This window comes from Suncus etruscus, chromosome 1 (assembly GCF_024139225.1).
Source record: "Suncus etruscus isolate mSunEtr1 chromosome 1, mSunEtr1.pri.cur, whole genome shotgun sequence".
Classification (NCBI taxonomy): domain Eukaryota; kingdom Metazoa; phylum Chordata; class Mammalia; order Eulipotyphla; family Soricidae; genus Suncus; species Suncus etruscus.
This window is the reverse complement of record NC_064848.1, coordinates 71,450,556-71,468,318: the sequence shown is the minus strand read 5'-3', so window position 1 is coordinate 71,468,318 and position 17,763 is coordinate 71,450,556. Positions and strand designations below refer to the sequence as shown.

The following is a 17,763-nucleotide window of genomic DNA, read 5'->3' as shown; positions in this document are numbered from 1 at the left end:
GTTTGAGGACCACTGGTATAGACAGAACCCTGGTCTGTCAATGTACTATCTCTCCAGCCCAATATCTTCAACTTTTCCCAAGTGAAATTAAGACTTTTCTCCCAAATTTCAAAGTGAAAACTTTAATTACTGCAGTAGGTCCCAGGATCTGAAGGAGCCAGTTTTTCTTATTTTCTTCTCAATAATTTCCCATTCATTTGACCTTATAATACACTCATCAATTCATACCATAAGAAATATTTAAAAATACATACTTCATCATTTACACTTAGCAGTTAAATTACTATTACTAGTCAATCAAACTTTTTTTGTTTTGTTTTTTGGGGCTACACCAAGTGGCTCTCAGGGGTTACTTCTGGCTCTGCACTCAGAAATCACTCCTGGCAGGCTCAGGAATGAGATGTGGGAAATAGAACCCAGGTCTATTGAGTTGGCTGCATGCAAGGCAAATGCCCTACCACTAGGTCCCTCAAAATATTTTTTCAATGTATAAAATTGCTCAACTGTTTCAAAATGTTTTTGGAATAGGCTTACTTTATAGGAAAGATGCTTTTAACACTTCTCTTACTAATGCACTTCATTATTTCATTATTCTGTTAAATATTTGTAAATCTCTTTTAAAAAATGTGGCATAGGGTTCTAAATTCCTGAGAATATACCTTTCAGCTTATTTCATCTCAGTATTTTCAAGGCACTACCCAAACCTGAATGCCTATACCTAGGAAGGTAAATTACTGGGACGACCCCAATTTTGCAGTTAAAACATAGGTTTAGACCTATATTCTCTGTATCAGACAGAATGTTCCTGTGCTGCAACTGTATGTACCACAGTGAGCCAATCATAACAAGCAAAGGTTCAAAGGTTATACTGTAATAGACTTCCTCTCTGACTCTGGACAATCTGAGCAGGCTTTTTACAGTGTAGATTCGGGTCCAAAACACTGTCTAATATGCATGCATGAAAAGCCTGCTTGGATTGGCTGAGTTAGAGAGGCGGTCCAAGCAGCCTTGCAGTGATTGGTCCCTTATCATAGCCACCTTTTCTGGCAATTCCCTGATGGCGTCAATTAATCTCCACCTGTACATGAACCAAACAACACCCCATCCTCGGACCCTAGCACTGAACCACCAACACGGTAGCTGGGTTTTGCCAGAAGTGGACCCCAGATCTCCTGAGTACTGTTTGGGAGCCCCCCAAGAAAGAGATTTGGAAACTGTGTGGCCTGATTTTTTGTTTGTTTGTTTCGTTTAGCGAAACATTTTTTGAGATATATTCGGCGTATAAGACGACCCCTGATTTTCGGTTGACTTTTTTTTGTCTCAAAAGTCGTCTTATACACTGGAAAATACGGTAAATAAAAACTCCCAAAATTCTTATTTTGGTTTGAAATTATAACAACTCAGTTTAGAAATGTTAGTACTGATTTAGAAAGACCTCGAAAATTTCAAAATAAAATGTTAGGGGCCGGAGTTCTAATATAGCAGAGAGGATGTTTACCTTGCATTCTGCTAACCAGGTTTTGATTACTGGCATTCCTAAACACTTGTCAGGAGTTAATTCCTGAGCATAGAGCCAAGAGTAACACCTGAGCATTGCCAAGTGTGGGCCAAAAACAAACAAAAATTCTTCATTTGATGAACCACCTCATTAAGCAAATGAATTATTCTAAATTCAGTTTCAGAATTTGAATCAAAATTTAATTTCAAAATACTCTTCAGGTTAGGGAGATGTGGCAAATATAAACCCTGCTCTACATTCAGAGATTAAGAATTGGGAGAGAGAAGCAGCAAAAATATTATCTGTGGTTTTAGAGACAAAGAACAGAATGAGCAGACATCATCCTAGGTTTCTGGGTGGTTTCTGACAATCTCCTAAATGTCTGCAGCCTCTAGGCACAGATGTCTGCCTGACAGTGTCGTAAGCACATTGCTTCAAAACCGCAGAACACCCCAAATAAGTCACCAGCATAGAAATACCTAGACTAAAGCCAACCAAGACCAACTGCAGTAGCTTGAATTGAATGCTTACAATAGTCAATCCCAGCAAAGAAAACTATCTCCACAAAACATTCTCTACATATTTACTCATAAATCTAACGGCAAGGGAATGAAGCACAGTCAGAAATCAACAATACACTTGGTATAAATGAATTATAAACTTTATTACCCATAGAAAAAAACTGATTTCTTATTGCCTGTAAAACAATAAGCTTACAGAAAATTTCTTTCCCATGAACAGAAAAATCATGCTTTTGGTCCAAGATATGTTGAATTTTTTTTTCTTCTTCTTCAGATGACAGACAGATGGATGAAGTCGAATCTATGAACGCGTGTACTTGCCCCAAATGTGCAACATAAATACAGAAGCAATGAACAGAAGACTCATAACCAATACTGGAACAGGGCCACTAGAAATAAGAAAAGAAGGCAGGCTTACTTTTAGCAATAATACATTATTATATCAGTAATACAAGGATGCCTACAGGAAAAAAGGGGAGTATCCTGTGATTGATTAGCCCTCAAGATTATTTACATCATTTAAAACATCCCCAAAGGGCCACAGCCATAGCACAGTGGGTATGATGTTTGCCTTGCAAGCAGCTGACCCAGGTTTGATCCCCAGCATCACATATGCTTCCCCAAGCCTGCTAGAAAAAATGTCTAAGCCAGGATAATTTCTGAGGGCTGTTGGATATGGGGGGAAGAAAAGAAAAGAAAACCTGGAAACTCTTTAAGTATAATAAATCCAATTACCAAACTATTTTATGAAACTAAGATTTAAAGACACTCTTCAGAGTCTAACTACAATATATCAGGCACATAAAGATCAATCTCATGTTGCAAGCTGCAAAACACTTTTAAACATCTGATCAGTTAATCTCTTAATCCAGATGAAACAAATATTGATGCCATTTTCCATTAAGGAAAATTGAGGCTAGAAAGGGACTGCAACTGACTAAAGAACACACAGCTAGCATCGGATGGAGCGATTTCAACTCGGGCTTTCTGATTCCACGTATTACCCATTTGTGTGCTCCCATCTTCAAGGAGCTATGCAAAACATTTAATGCATGAGCTTATTGCAAGATAAAATAGATCTTACTCTAAATTAAATGCTTTTCAAATGTGGGCATCTTGACCTGATAAAATTTGCACTTTCTCCCTCCATTAAAGCAGTGCTTCTCAAATAGTGGGGCGTGCCCCCCAGGGGAGACTCGAGGCTCCGTATAGGGAGCCACATTTGACCTCGTCGAACAATGTCATAACTAGCTAAGCCCTGTGTTTATGTCTCTGTATGTCTCTGGAGCTGAGAGTTGCTGTGTCCTGCTTCAAACCCCGCTTCAAAAAGCTACGCATTGCAAAACATGCTCATTGGAGCCATTAATACAGACATCACCTCTGATTAAAAAATCACTCAAGGGGCCGGCGAGGTGGCGCTACAGGCAAGGTGTCTGCCTTGCAAACGCTAGCCAAGGAAAGGACCACGGTTCGATCCCCCAGCGTCCCATATGGTCCCCCCAAGCCAGGGGCAATTTCTGAGCACTTAGCCAGGAATAACCCCTGAGCATCAAATGGGTGTGGCCCGAAAAACAAACAAACAAACAAAAAATCACTCAAATTATTTTATATATTTTTGTTTTGCTGGTTAAAGTTTTTTTTAAATAAAGATACTATTTACAGTCGTGCGGGAAGGGGGTCAAAAATGTTTTCTTCTTCCTAGGGGAGCATGACAGAAAATAATTGAGAAGCACTGCATTAAGGCAGCATTAGAGTAGTAGCAGTTGTAAGGCATAATGTGGAGAGGGTGAACAGCTGAGACAAAAAGCTAGAATTTGGAAACCCACGCAATCACTTATTTTTATCAATCCTCAGTTTCCTCATCTGTACTAGGAGGCTAATCATAGGACTCTCATATGGTCACATAAAAACTCTCAGGAAATGCTATTTTCATCAACTTGTAAAATAAAAAACCCTAAGCTCCTAGGAAAACCCAACACGATCCACAATATCGATTTGTGGTTAAGAATTAACTAAAACACTTCTCTCTATGGGACACAGCATGGTTTATGGCATCTGCAGCTCAGTGGCTCCTTGGAGGCCCGGGCAGAAGCAGCAGTGAGCTGGCCACACAGACACAAAACCCAGACTGACCACATAGCAACAGCCTTCCCCACAACTGGAGAAGGAAGCCAAATGAGCTCTGGGTACACTAAAGAGCACGCGATTTCTGAAAATACTAGCAAAATCGTCTCTAACAAAGACCCAAACTAATATTGTCAGAGGGCTGTCAACTCACATCTTCCCAGCCCCAACACTGGCTTCCTAAAGCACTTCATAACACAAGTCTCCAAAATGGATGGACCTAATCCATCAAACTAACCAAATCTCAAGTATCCCAGGAACAACTTCATACAGCAAATTTAGGACCCAAGTCCAGCTGCTGGTCCAAAGAACAAAACCCTTCAATTAATATAATTCTGCCTCTTACCTACTAAAGTGGAGCAGATGGGACTTCAATTTTAAGAATAAATGAGTCTATCACTTAATATTTCTACTTAACCCATAACTGCCCTTCTCTGAGCCTCAGCTCTGCACCCAAGACACTACGAACTACAGCACTGTCAAGAGTTCAGTTCTCTCCCACTGAGTTCACTAAGGGAAAACAGCTGAGAAGAGCCGACTTGGAACTCACCTGATCATACCAGGCATACCCTCTACCTCCAAATTAATCCTCTTTTAAGATTCAAGGGATTAGATGCGCCACAGAGTAACTGAAACCCCAGAAATGGAAGTGAACAAGATAGGGAAAGGGGTCACCAGAAGGACCCATCCCCAATGAGCATTCCCCAAAACTTGGAAAATAATATGCTTGGTCTACAGGATCTATTGGCACCACCAAAGCAATACTAGTTAACAGCCAAATGGTTAATTAATGGGTTATTAAACTATCCTTGGGCTGTGATACCAGCTAATTCCTCCAGGAGAACATGGAAAAACCTCCCAATTCACATTCATCACTCCTATTTTTCAGTGTGAAACAAGAACAACAAATAAATGGTTTCTTCCAACTAAGCAGTTTCTCTTCTAATAGAGAACTCTGATATGGCTCCAAGATCTTCCTTTGGGATGCTTGAAGGCTGTTACTCAGATTCTGAACAGAATCAGTGGGCAACCAGGCTAACCAAACACTACCCACCCAAAGCTGTTATAATTTTTACTTCTCAGCAGAGCAAGCACCACCAAGGTCTGTTCCACTCAGAACTTACACTTTGAGACCTGGAGAGTCCTCGGTGTAGAATCGCCACATCCCTCCAGTGCCTGTTGAGGTGGTCCGGCCTGCACTCCTTGTTCCACAGCTGGCATTTTTCCTGTAAGAGGGAAAAGTTACAAAATGAAATTTTCTTTAAAAAAAAGAAAAGAAAAGAAATTTTCTTGGCAAGCCCTACCTAACAAAGATTAAAAAGAAAGAAAAAAATATATCAGTTAACTTTCTTTACAAGTTCTTTCCAAATCTTGTCCTTTCCTCCACGGGAAAATTATTGGGAAGAAAATGGAGTTCCTGCTTAGATGAATGCAAATGAAGATCACATGTCAGCAGGTAGTGGGCTAGGAGGACTCACTTCTGACTCCAGTGTCCTCCATGTTCTCAAGTCCTAGCACCTCATTAAACAATGCATCAATGCCACACTCTTCAGTACTTAGGATGTTGCTCCCAGTACAGCTCACAGATTATGCTCTTCAGTAGAGCAAGGGATACCATGTGGTGCCAGGGATCAAACCAAACCAGCCCTTGAAGTCATTTCCTTAGGGCCTCTTGAATGGCACTTTTTGTTGTTGTTGTTTCTTTGGAAGGGGGGCCACACCCAGTGGTGTTTAAGGTTTACTCCTGGCTCTGCACTCAGAAATAGCTCCTGGCAGACTCAGGGGACCATATGGGATACTGAGGCTTGAACCTAGGTCAGCCGCATTCAAGGCAAACACCCTACTTGCTGTGCTATTGCTCCAGGGCCCCTTGGACAGCACATTTTAGATTCTATTCACTCATACTGATAAAGCCGAGAAATAAAACACAGCAGTTTTCAGTGCTTTTTCCTAGCTGAGAGGCTGGAGATTAAATCCAGGTCAGCTGTTTGCCTGTCAAAAAGCCCTTCCTACCTTCCCTTCCTGTACACAGCTCTCCAGCTTAACTTTTTCTCAGATTACAAAGCAGTAATGAACTTTTTGATGACAATTATCTAAGACAGTCATGAACACTTAAGAATCCAAAGCAGGCAGTCTGCAGGGACCCTCTTTGCGTCAGTGGAGTCTTGACAGCGAGCCTGGCACAGCAGACTGCGGGAGAGGAAACAGCAACCTCTCAGAGCACAAACCTAGCAGGTATAATGCCCTGAATTCAATTCATGGCACCTGGGTGCCTTTCCCTTCATTCCCATAACACCTCTGGAATAGACCAGAGGCCCTCAAGAACCACAACACCAGCCTAAGTATCACTGGGAGTAGACACTATAAAAAAATGATAATAAAAATAAAATTTCTGATGGCCAAATGTCCCTGGACACATTGCCACCAGGAACTAGCTCTCTTTCCCAAAGTACTATAGTTTCAGGATATGCTTTCCCTACCCGCCCAGCTAAAAACTTTCTGAAAGATGGCAACATGGCATTAGGACAACATCCCAAACTCAAATAACCTAAATTATAGCTTGACATATTTTCCTGCCTGTGAAAGAAAACTCATAATCAATCCAGATCATCGCATCACATGACAATTCCTTTAGTATTTCTGTTAAGATAAAACATCTTATGCAACTCAAACATTATCAGACTTAGATTTAGCCATCGCAACCAAAAAGAAACATCTCATCGTTTTTCACATCCTTCAGGATAGTTTTCATGTTCGGTGCTTAAAAATCACACTTAGGGGCCAGGCGGTGGCGCTGGAGGTAAGGTGCCTGCCTTGCCTGCGCTAGCCTAGGATGGACCGCGGTTTGATCCCCCGGCGTCCCATATGGTCCCCCAAGAAGCCAGGAGCAACTTCTGAGCGCATAGCCAGGAGTAACCCCTGAGCGTCACAGGGTGTGGCCCAAAAACCAAAAAAAAAAAAAAAAAAAATCACACTTAGGGGCCCGGAGAGATAGCACAGCGGTGTTTGCCTTGCAAGCAGCCGATCCAGAACCAAAGGTTTGAATCCTGGTGTCCCATATGCCAGCCAGGAGCTATTTTATTTCTGAGCAGACAGCCAGGAGTAACCCCTGAGCATCGCCAGGTGTGGCCCAAAAAAAAAAAAAAAATCACACTTAGGTGGGGCAAGAGCAGTGGCGCAAGCAATAAGGCATCTGCCTCAAGTGCGCTGGCCTAGGACAGACCACAGTTTGATCCCCCAGTGTCCCATATGGTCCCCCAAGCCAGGACCGATTTCTTAGTGTTTAGCCAGGAGTAACCCCTAACCGTCACCGGTGTGCCCCAAAACAAAACAAAACAAAAATCCCCCATAAGTGCTTCAAGAACCCCACCAAGAGAGCACTTCCTGCTTCCTTCATTCATCCTCTATTATCAGGCCTATGAGAAGATTCAGACATTGTATGTGCTATTGCAATCAGCCCATGAAGAAAAGAAATATTGAAATATAAATGCAACTATAACAAGAAAATAACATGCTGTTTTGGAACAAGTGCAAAGATGGCCCAAGAGGAAATAAGCCCTGAGTTTAGTTTAGGAGAATAAAGAGACACTGAAGGAAGAGTGGAAGAGGAGAGGGGCATTGTAAAGAACAGAGAAAACAGTGCTACAAGTTCAGTGTTGCTGCTTCACAGCAATGGGGGCAGAAGGGGGGGGAACGTCAGAGGCTGAAAGAACCAAAACCACCAAGAGTCTTGGTATTCCACCCTTCACCACCTTCTTTTTTTGGTTTTGTTTTTAGGCTACATCGGTGACACTCAAGGATTACTCCTGGCTATGCGCTCAGAAATTGCTCTCAACTTGGGGGACCATATGACACTCCGGGGGATCGAACCGTGGCCATCCTAGGTTAGCACGTGCGAGGCAAGTGCCCTACCACTTGCGCCACCGCTCCAGCCCCTCACCACCTTATTTCTAATTCATCAACAAGACGATGTACTGTGAGTAGGGCCTTGAACAGGTGGATCCTGGTTCGATTCTGGACATCACATATGATTCCTTGATCGATCCCTGGCAGAACCAGGAATAATCAGTGCCAGCACCAAGAGAAAGGAGAGAGAAGGGGAAGGGGGAGAGGAGAAGAGAGACAGAAAGGGGAGGAGAGAGAGTAAAGAGAAAAGAAGAAACTAACAGAATAACAACGCAGAAATGAGACAATGGGGGCAACCTCAGAGATGAGGAAGGAATGGAATGGCAACATCCTAGAGAAGAGAAAGGAGAAAAATGTGGACAAGAGAAGAGAGACTAAACTGGGGCAGTAAATGACAGGGAAGCTCTGGCACCTCTGGCACCAGGTGATCCAGAGCCCAGCAGGACTTATGCACAGAAACATGAGAACCAGGATGCAAAACCAGGTCACAGTCATTAGCAAAGACTCAGAAATGGGAGTGTAAAGCTCAAGTCGGGACACTCCATCTCATCCTGGCAGACCCCAAGGAGAACCTGGTCAAAGTCAGAAGGGAAAAGTCAGAAATGGGAGTGTAAAGCTCGGTCGAGGAGGAGATGGAGACCCCCAAAGTTGGCCTGCACTCCCATTCCTGGGTAGTAGGGCCTTTCCCAGGAAAGAAGCCCCGACCTACAGACACTTTGTCTCCTCCTCCAAAACTCCACCGAGACGGCCACGTCATCGAAGATCTATCTGCCTCCGCGCACTGGCATTAACGGAGTCTCCTACCCTAGCCTCCCCAACCCCATTCCCGCCTGTCCTCCGAACCCTGCAGGAAGGCAGACACCGTTCGTCGCTCACCTCTGCCGGACGGTGGATCCCGCCGCGCGTGCGGCCACGGCTTTGCTGGGAGAGCGTCCCGAGGAGCCCACGTTGGTGCCGCTGGGGGTTGGACCAGGCTGCGGAGAGAAAGCAGACACGGTGGGTGGCTGGCTGGCTGGCTGAGGGCCACGGGGAGGCCTCGGACCCTCAAGCCCCGGCCTGGGAGAGAGAAGGGGCGCAAAGGAGCCACTCAATCGCCTGCGATCTGAAGAGGAAAAAGAAGACCAGGGTCGCCTTACCATCCCGGAGACTGTCAGATGATGGTCGCGGTCTGAAGCCGAAGGCCGGGAAGGGCTGGAGTTCCCAGAAGACCCACCGCGGCAGTCACTCGGGCCACGCCCACTTCGGCTCTCTGGCTGGGTCCTCGCTGACACCACGGACGCCTGGGGTGCCCTACGTTATGCCTGTTTGCATTTTGCTAACAGCGACGCAGAATCCGCTGTCGTGTGAGAACTAGAGCCCTTCCGCTTCTTTTCTTTTTTATCATTCACTATTCACATAATTAATATCTAGCAAAGAAAGCTTTCTCCGTAGACAGATAGGAAATCTTTTTACCGGCATTTACTAAGCCACCACAGATTTGTGCTGATGTGGCTTCAGGGAGGCTCGCGGCTTGGGGGCGTGGTCGTGGACACGGACACGTCCCCTTCGCAGTCCCCCCTCCAGTTCCGGGGACCCGAGCGAAGGCGCCTGCGCGGAAGTCCCCCCATCCCAAGGCCGGGCAACATGGCGCCGAGGCGGGCTTCCGAAGACGAGCCGGGTCCGCTCCCGTCGGTTCTGTTCTTGCACCCGGACTTGGGCGTGGGCGGCGCCGAGCGGCTGGTGCTGGACGCGGCGCTGGCGCTGCAGGCGCGCGGCTGCCGCGTGAGGATCTGGACGGCGCATTACGACCCGGCCCACTGCTTCTCCGACAGCCGCGACGTGCCGGTGCGTTGCGCGGGGGACTGGCTGCCGCGCAGCCTGGGCTGGGGCCGCCGCGGCGCCGCCGTGTGCGCCTACGTGCGCATGATCTTCCTGGCGCTCTACGTGCTGTTCCTCGGCGACGAGGAGTTCGACGTGGTCGTGTGTGACCAGGTGAGGCGGCCACGCCCCGGGCCACGCCTCCTCCCTCCCACCTGTTTGTTTGTTTGTTTGTTTCCATTCTTTCGGACGCTTGGACGTGTGCAAAGGACGGGATGGCACTCTCCCAAAAGTTTCCCACCCAAAGCCCTAAGGTGGGGGTGTCTAGAAGTTTGCATCTTCTTTGCATCATCCTCGGAAGCCAATGGGCCTTGGAGCTTTGCTCCCCAAAAATCGAAGTGAAAAACTATGGACGTGTGAGCAATTGCTTTCCCTTCCTTCGTTGCCTCTTTTATTTTGATTCTGCCTCCAGGTCACATAGATGATGCCCACCTTTAGCCTTCCCAGCGAGAACAGCTCCCCTTCCTTAGTGTTAAGGCTCTCAGCTCAAGTTGGCATAGCCCGAGGTATAAAATGTCAGGGGCCTTCTACTAGTTTTTGGAAGAAAAGCCCCAAATTCTTTTTGTTCTCAAGGATAGGATCTAATTTTCTTTATGCAGTCCTTTCTTTCCCACCACCAGTACAAAATTTAAGTAACGTTTAGGGCTAAAGAAGTAGAACAAGGGTTAAGGCACAAGCCTAACGCTGACACAAGCCTAGTAACATCCTTGACATTACATGAACACACACACACTCCCCAAACCCAACATCATGATGGGCATTAAACCCTGGAAGCCTTCGGCATCTCTGGGTTGTGACTCAGGAAGTCCTCAAGCACTGCTAAGGTGGCACAGGTGTTCCTGGACACCATCATCCTGTCTGAGCAGCATGGCATCTTCAAGCCCTGACCTTGATTGGCTTCCTGACCTCCAATAATATTTGGAAACCTACCCCTATCAAACACCCCTTTCCTCCACACACACACATATACACACACAAATAAAATAGCATCAACTCAGGTCTTAAAAGTCAAGTAAAGGGGCCAGAGCGATGGCACAGCCGTAGGACGTTTGCCTTGAACACTGCTGACCCAGGATGGACTATGGTTCAATCCCCCCACTGTCTCTTATGGTCCCCCTAGCCAGGAGCGATTTCTGAGCATAGAGCCAAGAGTAACCCCTAAGTGTCAACAGGTTTGCCCCCCCCCCCCCCAAAAATCAAGTAGAGAACAAAAAGATCTCAAGGTACTGAAACTCGGTCTTTGGTTTTTGGTTTTTGGGTCACACCCGGCAGCGCTCAGGGGTTACTCCTAGCTCTATGCTCAGAAATCTCTCCTGGCAGGCTCGGGAGACCATATGGGATGCTGAGATGTGAAACACCGCCCTTCTGCATGCAAGGCAAACACCTTATGTCCATGCTATCCCTCCTGCCCCGAAACTTAGTCTTTGTATGTAGGAGACCTAGGTTCAGTCCCCCCAGACTGGCCTAAAATTTGAGCACTTTAGTGAGTGACCACACCCAGCAAGCAGTGCTCAGGACTTCAAAGCTTTGTTCAGTCTGGACTAGGGGATCATGTGGTACCAAGGATGGAGCCTAGGTTGCTTATTTGCAAGATAAGTGCCCTACCTACTATATTATCTAGTCCCAGTTATTTTTAAATATTTCAATCATAGTAGTATTAAAGGATTTGTCAAAGTCCCATTGAATTTCCATGTGCTAAACAACTGTTAACAGTGTATCTGTCCTTCCTGAAATTGCATGTGGATAAACCAATATATGTCTCATAGATCTAGTTTTTATTTATTGAACTTATGACATTCTGATTGTTGGACACCTTTTTTGATTAGCGTTCAGAAGGATGCTGGGAAGCATATCAAGGTCTTTTGTACAGTACAGACATGTGCTGTATCTATCCTACCACCTCCTTAACCTAACTTGCCTTTTATTTTAACGAAAAACCTCTGGAATCAATGAGAGAGATTCATTCTTTGTGGTGTTGAGAAAATTGCCTTCTGTTTGAATGTACCATAATTAATCATTCTCTGTCCAGGACACTATCCTTAAGCAGTTCTTATGGGTCAGTGCTATAATTAACATCCTTGTATTTAATTCAGTAAGTGACCTTCAGTAAATTTCTAGAAATGAAACTGGTGGATCCAAGTTGTGGGATTATTCTGCTGGGGGTTGAGGAAATGTCCTGTGATTTTGAAGAGCTAGTCCTGGCCATGCTCAGGGGATCAAGTACTAGGGATCAAACTCAGGTCATCTGCATGTAATGCCAGCATCCAAATCCCTATAGTATCCTTCAGGCCCAAGAGTTGTTCGATTTAAATGTCAGTAGCCTTTGCCTTCCAGAAAGACATCACTTGTCATTCCCTGTGTGTGATGCGTCTTAGTCCATACTCTTATTACATTGGGTATTAGCAGACATGGACAGGTGCTACACTGATAGTTGCAAGTGCTGTCACATTCATATTTATGTTTAATTCCTGTTCATTGTTTACTTTTGATATTTTTCCTGGAAGCACTCTCATTAAGAAATGTGGGCATTTACCAAACATCCTGTATACACAGTTCACAAACATGAGACATCAGAGGCAGAATGAAGTAGATCAAAATACATCAGATTGAGGGCCAGAAAGATAGCATGGAGGTAGGGCATTTGCCTTGCATGAAGAAGGATGGTGGTTCAAATCCCAGCATCCCATTTGGTTCCCCCAAGCTTGCCAGGAGCGATTTTGGATCATAGAGCCAGGAGTAACACCTGAGCACTGCTGGGTGTGACCCAAAAAAGCAAAAAAAAAAACAAAAAAACAGATTGAAAGTGGGCTGATTTCAAGTTCTGTTTCCACAACTGTTTAAACAAGTAGCTTCGAATAAATCCCTCTATGTCCCCAGAGATCTTCAAGTGGTTAACTAAGTGAACTAGAAATCAAGTTACTAGTAAATTCACCCCAAAAGAAAAGTCCTGCATATAGTTTATGCTCGGCAATGACTAGTTGACATTTATTGAATACATACTATACTATGCTAAATGCTTGAGTGTTTTACTGTACAGTGCATTAAATAGTCACAACAAATGTGGGTTTGGGGCTGGTTGGTTTGCTATAATTATCACCAAGTTAACAGAAGAAGAAATTGAGGGGGCCGGGAGGTGGCGCAAGAGGTAAGGTGCCTGCCTTGCCTGCGCTAGCCTTGGACGGACCGTGGTTCGATCCCCCGGTGTCCCATATGGTCCCCCAAGCCAGGAGCGACTTCTGAGTGCATAGCCAGGAGTAACCCCTGAGTGTTACCGGGTGTGGCCCAAAAACCAAAAAAAAAAAAAAAAAAAAAAAAGAAGAAGAAATTGAGCCCCAGGGAAAACTAGGATACTTGGTAATGTCTCACAACTAGTAAAGGTAAGCTCAAACTGTTGGCATTCACGAATCTAGAGCCTTTGTTCTAAAACAGGTGGGGAATATCTGGTTTGCCACCTGTCCAAGGGCAACAAAATCATGTGATAGGTGCCAAGCCGGATGCATATGCTTCTCATCAGCTGCCTTCAAACCAGCTGACTATATGACCCAAAAATGATGTTATAAACATCCGGATGGCCCTGGCACAGAAAATATTCTATCCCTGGTTAAAACCTGCTTCTTAAACTGTGAGTTGCTGGGAGAGGGGGTGGAGGAAAGATCATGAAATTTTTTGGCAACAGTGAAAGGTTTCTAAATACGCACGGACCAAAAATCAATTCCAAATCAAACACTTAATGAGTTCCAGGCATTTCTAGCAACACTAACCCATGTTGCATTTTTTGAACAAAAGGGTCATGAGTGGGAAAAGTTTCAGAAGCTCCATTCTAAAAACTACTGGAGTTAATTCATTCTATTTGGGGGAGATACTTGGACCACAAACCACACTTGATCTAATGTGAGGTACACTGTGAATGTATACTAAATCCCTGACTCTGAAACTCACTCAAAAATGAAAGGTACAGGGCCGGAGAGAGAGCATGGAGGTAAAACATTTGCCTTGCATGTAGAAGGACGGTAGTTTGAATTCTGGCGTCCCATATGGTCCCCCGAGCCTGTCAGGAGCGACTTCTGAGCATAGAGCCAGGAGTAACCCCTGAGTGCTGCCAGGTGTGACACCCCGCCAAAAAATAATAAATAAAAATAAATAAATAAAAGGAACATAAAGTGTGGCATTCACTTTGTAATACTGACTTCTTTTTTAGATTAACACACTTTAGATAGATTGCAGACTCAAATTAATTATGCCCTTAAAAATGTTAATGTGACCAATAGGTCTTTCTTTCCATGCCCAATAGCATTCTAGAGGAAGCCAATGGATTGTCCTTTTTTCAGCACATAGCCAAGTGACTAAAGTCCTCTAATATGCTGGGCACTACGAGAGAACCTAGGGGGAGCCCAGAGAGACATTCCCTGAAAGGTCCAGAGACCAACCAGTGTGGTGCGGTGCGGGACTTCTAGTTAGGCCAAAGTTGAGTTAACCATCTCTTTTACCTGTTGTTGACTTCTTTGGCTAGGTGTCTGCTTGTATCCCCATGTTCAAGCTGGCCAGGCGGCGCAAGAAGATCCTGTTTTATTGTCACTTCCCAGATCTGCTTCTCACGAGACGGGATTCCTTTTTGAAACGACTCTACAGAGCCCCCCTCGACTGGCTTGAGGAACGCACCACAGGCATGGCTGACTGCATCTTGGTTAACAGCCAGTTCACAGCTGCCATTTTTAAGGAGACATTCAAATCTTTGTCTCACATAGACCCCAGTGTCCTCTACCCATCTCTGAATGTGACTAGCTTCGACTCAACCATTCCGGAGAAACTGGATGATCTTATCCCCCAGGGAAAGAAATTCCTGTTTCTCTCTATCAACAGATATGAACGGAAGAAGAACCTGGCATTGGCTCTGGAAGCCTTGGTAAAGCTGCGAGGAAGATTGGCGGCCCAAGATTGGAACAAGGTTCATTTAATAATGGCAGGTGGCTATGATGAAAGAGTCCAGGAGAATGTGGAGCACTATCAGGAGCTGAAGGCCATGGTCCAGCAGGCTGAGCTGGGACCATTCGTGACCTTCCTGCGCTCTTTCTCAGACCAGCAGAAAATCTCCCTCCTTCATGGCTGCACGTGTGTGCTCTACACTCCCAGCAATGAGCACTTTGGCATCGTTCCACTGGAGGCCATGTACATGAGATGCCCAGTCATCGCTGTCAATTCAGGAGGTCCCCTGGAGTCCATTGTCCACAGTGTCACAGGGTTCCTGTGTGAGCCTGACCCCCTGCACTTCTCAGAAGCAATAGAGAAATTTATCCAGGAGCCTTCATTAAAGGCCACAATGGGACTGGCTGGAAGGGCCAGAGTGAAGGAAAAGTTTTCCTCTGAAGCCTTTACAGAACAGCTCTATCAGTATGTCACCAAGCTACTGGTTTGATCAGATTGTTTTAAGGTCTTGATGCCATATTTATTTATACCATTTTTACTGCTGGTAGCTCCAGTTCTTTGATACCATTAAGGAAACCCAGAATCTAGTGCCTATATTAATAGAGGACTGGCCAAGGCTAGTATTTCGAGTAGAGCACTTGCCTTGCCCATAGTCTATTCCTAGCAGTCCATATGGTTCCCTGAGCACTCCCAAGTGTGGCCTAAAAAGAAAGAAAAAAAAAAAACACAAAAATAAATATAGGGCAGAGACGGAGCTCAACAGACTGAGCACGTGTTTTGCAGGCAGGAGGCCTGGGTTCATTGCTCAGTCCTGCATGGTTCATCCGCAGTGCCCTGAGCAGTACCTAAATATGAGCTGGAATTAGGCCCTAAGTATAATAGTGTATGACCCCTAAATCAAAATATAAATATAAAAGTAAATATATATGGAGATATATACATACTTGAATGTCAAATCTGAGCCATCTTGCATTATATCAAATCCTTGTTTTTGTCAGAAAAAGTATGTCAGCATTCCAAGCCTTATCAGTGTTGATTAATATAGAAAAGTATAATTCATGTGTAGACTATTTTAATTACATTCTCAATAGATTATTATTGTTCTCTCTATCAGTTTCGATCCATACTTTGCTTCATTGATTTTTATGGTTTTAAGTGGATTATCATTAAAGTTAATTAATTTGACTCGATAAGGAAAACAAGGTCATTATAGTACCAAGAATCAATTCACCTAAGTTTCTGCTGTTTTCTGTTAGGAAAGCTTTAATAGACTTACCTTTATCTGGATTCAAGGCAAAGCACAGTGCTTTTTATTTATTTATTTTTAATTATTTTCACACAGAGACCAAATAATAAAAAATGTCCTAAGATAGAAGATAATAAAGTGCTAGATTTGGGGGACATTCTTGGTCTCTTTTTGGTTACTCAGGAAAATGAATACAACCATTTTATGTGGTATCAGAAAACCAGTATTGACAGGGCTTTGAGATAGGGGCTTCTCATGGAATAAAAGGACAGCTTGGTTAAGATTTTTTCTTGCAGTCAGCCAGGTTGTCTACCTGATAAATATTTGTGCCCTTGAAGGAAGCCCCTACTTAAAGACAAGTGTTTTTTATCCTTAAAGGCCTTACTGTTGGGATCCTGAGTCTTTCCTGAACCCACCTTTGTAAGAAGTACTTGCCCCCTCTTTCCTTAAGCCTTCTCCAGCACTAGCAAGTATCTGAGTTCAGTATTTGTTTGGTAGGCTAAGTACAAATAAACATAAGACACATTTCAACATCTTTTTTTAAATTCATATTTTTGATCCCCAAGCACCACCAGAAAGGACCCCTAAGCACAAAGCCAGGAGTAATCCTGGAGCACATATATGTATGCCCTTGCCTCTCCACCACCACCACCTACCGACCCCTCCACCCCCCTCTCCACACACACAAAACCAACTAGCAAAGAAACAGGCATGGGACTAACAGACTGAGGCCTTGGGACAATCATTCCATGTTCTTGTGGCAGCTGTTTTTCTAACATGAGGTAACTACTATTCTGCCTTTCCTATAAAAAGCTCAGGATGGATTACCTCAGTATATTAAAGTACGTAAAACCGTACTTGGCACATCATATAGACTATAAAAAATGTGAATTTTGCAATTCAAAGATTAAAACAAGTGACATTTCCACATGGGTTGGTGTTCACCACTGTCTCTTTTCGAGTTCTTTAGAGGGTTGGATTTCCGGTTATGATTGGCCACTTTGGCTTCTCATGAGTATTCTAATGAACTGACTGTAGTGAAAAGTTCCTTTAACTTTTAGGGTGTCAACTATATAAGAATTTTGTAATGGAAAAATCGAGTTCTGTTTTCTTTGGCACTATGAGAGCTTATCATTCATTACAGTAGATCTTCCTGATTTTGTATATTGCTGAATATATTTCTCAGAGAACAGCTTTTCTGGGGAGGCTCATTTCCCTTACCGTTGGTTTAGGACAGTCAGTCACATGGACCCCAACTAACACCCAGCTTTCCACCTTCCTGTGGGTCGAACTCTACAGAGTGCACATGTGTATGCATGCACACACACAAACACAAAAATGTCTTCCTTTCATTGTATTAGACCCCAGATGTGGGAGGTAACTCTGCCTCCCTGGAACTTCCAGTTCAATCATTAATTCCTGTATCCATGATGGAGATTTACCCCCAGAACGTTCAAAAACAATAATGCAGTTGGGAACAATAGAAATAATGGGTTACTAGGGCTGGAGAGAGCACAGTGGTAAGGCGATTGCCTTGCATGCTGCCGACCCGGGACAGATCCAGGTTTGATCCTGGGCAACCCACATGGTCCCCCACGCCTGCCAGGAGCAATTTCTGAGCACAGAGCCAGGAGTAACCCCTTGAAGTATGGCCCCAAAACCATAAAATTAAAAAATAAAGGATTATT

At 44.4% G+C, this 17,763-nt stretch overlaps 2 protein-coding genes across 2 annotated transcripts; one reads left to right on the top strand and one right to left on the bottom strand.

The window, feature by feature from the left end:
- Positions 1-2,150: 2,150 nt before the first annotated feature.
- On the bottom strand, positions 2,151-9,281 carry SEC61B (SEC61 translocon subunit beta). Its single transcript, XM_049770236.1, has 4 exons — positions 9,186-9,281; positions 8,926-9,023; positions 5,268-5,369; positions 2,151-2,408 (listed from the first exon to the last, which is right to left on the bottom strand). The coding sequence occupies exons 1-4, from the start codon at positions 9,186-9,188 to the stop codon at positions 2,321-2,323; spliced, it is 291 nt and encodes a 96-aa protein (XP_049626193.1). The 5' UTR covers positions 9,189-9,281; the 3' UTR covers positions 2,151-2,320.
- A 382-nt stretch (positions 9,282-9,663) lies between these two features.
- Positions 9,664-15,517, top strand: ALG2 (ALG2 alpha-1,3/1,6-mannosyltransferase). The gene is made up of 2 exons (XM_049770127.1): positions 9,664-10,020; positions 14,417-15,517. Exons 1-2 carry the CDS (start codon positions 9,673-9,675, stop codon positions 15,317-15,319), a joined length of 1,251 nt encoding a protein of 416 aa, XP_049626084.1. The 5' UTR covers positions 9,664-9,672; the 3' UTR covers positions 15,320-15,517.
- The last annotated feature ends 2,246 nt before the right edge of the window (positions 15,518-17,763 follow it).

Coding starts and splice junctions, on each gene's coding strand:
- SEC61B (XM_049770236.1), bottom strand. Junction 5,370..8,925: donor GGATCCACCGTCCGGCAGAG/GTGAGCGACGAA, acceptor TCCCTCTTACAG/GAAAAATGCCAGCTGTGGAA. Junction 2,409..5,267: donor GACTCTCCAGGTCTCAAAGT/GTAAGTTCTGAG, acceptor TCTTATTTCTAG/TGGCCCTGTTCCAGTATTGG.
- ALG2 (XM_049770127.1), top strand. CDS start 9,673: ATGGCGCCGAGGCGGGCTTCCGAAGACGAGCCGGGTCCGCTCCCGTCG. Junction 10,021..14,416: donor ACGTGGTCGTGTGTGACCAG/GTGAGGCGGCCA, acceptor TTCTTTGGCTAG/GTGTCTGCTTGTATCCCCAT.